The sequence below is a fragment of the Vigna radiata genome, unplaced genomic scaffold (assembly GCF_000741045.1).
Source record: "Vigna radiata var. radiata cultivar VC1973A unplaced genomic scaffold, Vradiata_ver6 scaffold_1529, whole genome shotgun sequence".
Taxonomy (NCBI): domain Eukaryota; kingdom Viridiplantae; phylum Streptophyta; class Magnoliopsida; order Fabales; family Fabaceae; genus Vigna; species Vigna radiata.
Window position 1 is genome coordinate 1 of NW_014541926.1, and position 1,841 is coordinate 1,841.

The 1,841-nt window shown below is 43.3% G+C and overlaps 1 protein-coding gene across 1 annotated transcript; it reads right to left on the bottom strand.

Annotated features, from left to right (window-relative positions):
* Positions 1-16: 16 nt before the first annotated feature.
* On the bottom strand, positions 17-1,835 carry LOC106778631 (the record flags this gene model as incomplete). Its single annotated transcript, XM_014666614.1, has 1 exon — positions 17-1,835. A coding segment is annotated over exon 1 (1,819 nt), but the record flags the coding sequence as incomplete, so codon positions are not given.
* Between the last annotated feature and the right edge of the window lie 6 nt (positions 1,836-1,841).

The window sequence follows — 1,841 nt, forward strand, 5'->3', positions numbered from 1 at the left end:
GCCAAAGTTTCTAAACGGTCGAAATCTTCACGCAAATTTGACACGTAGTCGGAAAGAGCTTTGTACTGACGTTTAACTTCTCCGAGATCTATGGCTTGGCTTTGAAGTTTTTTGCTCACTTTGTTGAATGTTTCTAAAATACTTCCCCATATGGTGACCATCAAAGCTGTTTCTANGGAGTCCAATTTATCTTTTAGGCAACGTGCCTCATGCCTGGTATCGCCTGGTTGGTGCTCATCACTGGCAATTTCGTCAAGAGACTTAATTACTCCAGTCCAATCTTTAACAAGGGTAAGACAAGCATCATGTCGAGCTGCCCATCGTGTTTTGGATAGGCTGTGAAGGACTCGAGTGCAATTCTTGCAAAGCACTTCCCATCGTTTCGTAGAGCAAGAGAAAAAATTGTAAAGCTCTTGCAGGAGAGAGAAAAACGATATTGCCATAACACAAGACTCGACAGCCGAGGAACCTACAAGATTTAGAGAATGAGCCGCACACGGCACATATTCAGCATGGGAACATAATTCCTTGATTCGCGCCTGAACGCCGGAGTAAATACCCGACATATTCGATGCGTTATCATATGATTGTCCCCTACAGTTTGAGACATCCAGGCCACACTCCTCGAACACCTTTATCACTGCTTCGACTACTTCTTCAGCTTTGTGGCCGATGTTGGGTAAAAAACACAGGAACCTTTCGACTGGCTCCCCATTTTTCACATACCTCAGTATGAAAGTGAGTTCATCTGTGTGTGAAATGTCGGGAGTGGAATCCAAAACAATGCCAAAATACTTAGAATCTTTTGCTTCTTGCAATATAATGGTTTTCACTTTTTGAGCCATGAGTAAAATAAATTCCTCAGAGACTGTGGATGATAGGTATGAAGTGTGCCCTGAACCGACAGTGCCATAACGGTCTATATGCTTTTTAAGAAACGGGTCAAATTCTGATAGAAATTCCAGTAAACCAAGATAATTGCCCTTTGAATTTGATTCTTCTCCAATTTTCTCACTTGAGCCTCTGAATGCCAGGCCGTAAATGGCTAGAAATTTCACAGCCGCGACAACTCTTCTTAACAAAGCTCTCCAGTAGCTTACTTCCTTTTCCGTCTGTTCAAGCAGGTGTGAATCTGCACGTCCTTTCGTATTCGCTCGGACTTTCAGGTTTCCTAAACATGTTTTGTGTCCGCGTGAATTTTCATGATCCTTTAATCGCTGGGTTGCATTTTTCCAATCATTATACCCGGTCACAAATACACTGTCTGAATTCGCGGGTGATCCGAACAACATACAAGGAACGCAGTAAACACAACCCTTAGATTTAGAATACACCATCCACGATCGATTTTGGGTTTCACCATTGAGCAATGTTCTCGTGAACATACTTTTTGAGGCATACCGTGCTTGGTCTGGATAAAGTCTTTTCGATGCACTGAAATCTACGCCACAGTTTTGGGACACACCGTGAGCCGCCACGTAATCGCGAAGATTTTCATCGATTTTCCACAGCGCTGGATCCGAGAGAAAAACCGCACCAATCAAATTCTCCCCCGATTCAATATCACTTTCGAGTTTTTCCGCCGAGTCTCCGACACTCTTTACACTGTCACTCTCGTTATCACCCGATATACGTGTGCTGGGACCAGGATCAACTGTTAAAGGAACGTCGCGATCGCTGTTATCGGGCTTTTCTGTTACGGGATCGCATTTGCTTTTATCATCACTGCCAAAAAAAGCTGAAATTTTAGGCACTTTCTTTAAAACCTCGGCTTCATTTTTTGCCCGGGCCTCTCTTCTCTTTTTGAATTCGCTTCCACTAGGTTTAGAACTCATTTTGAC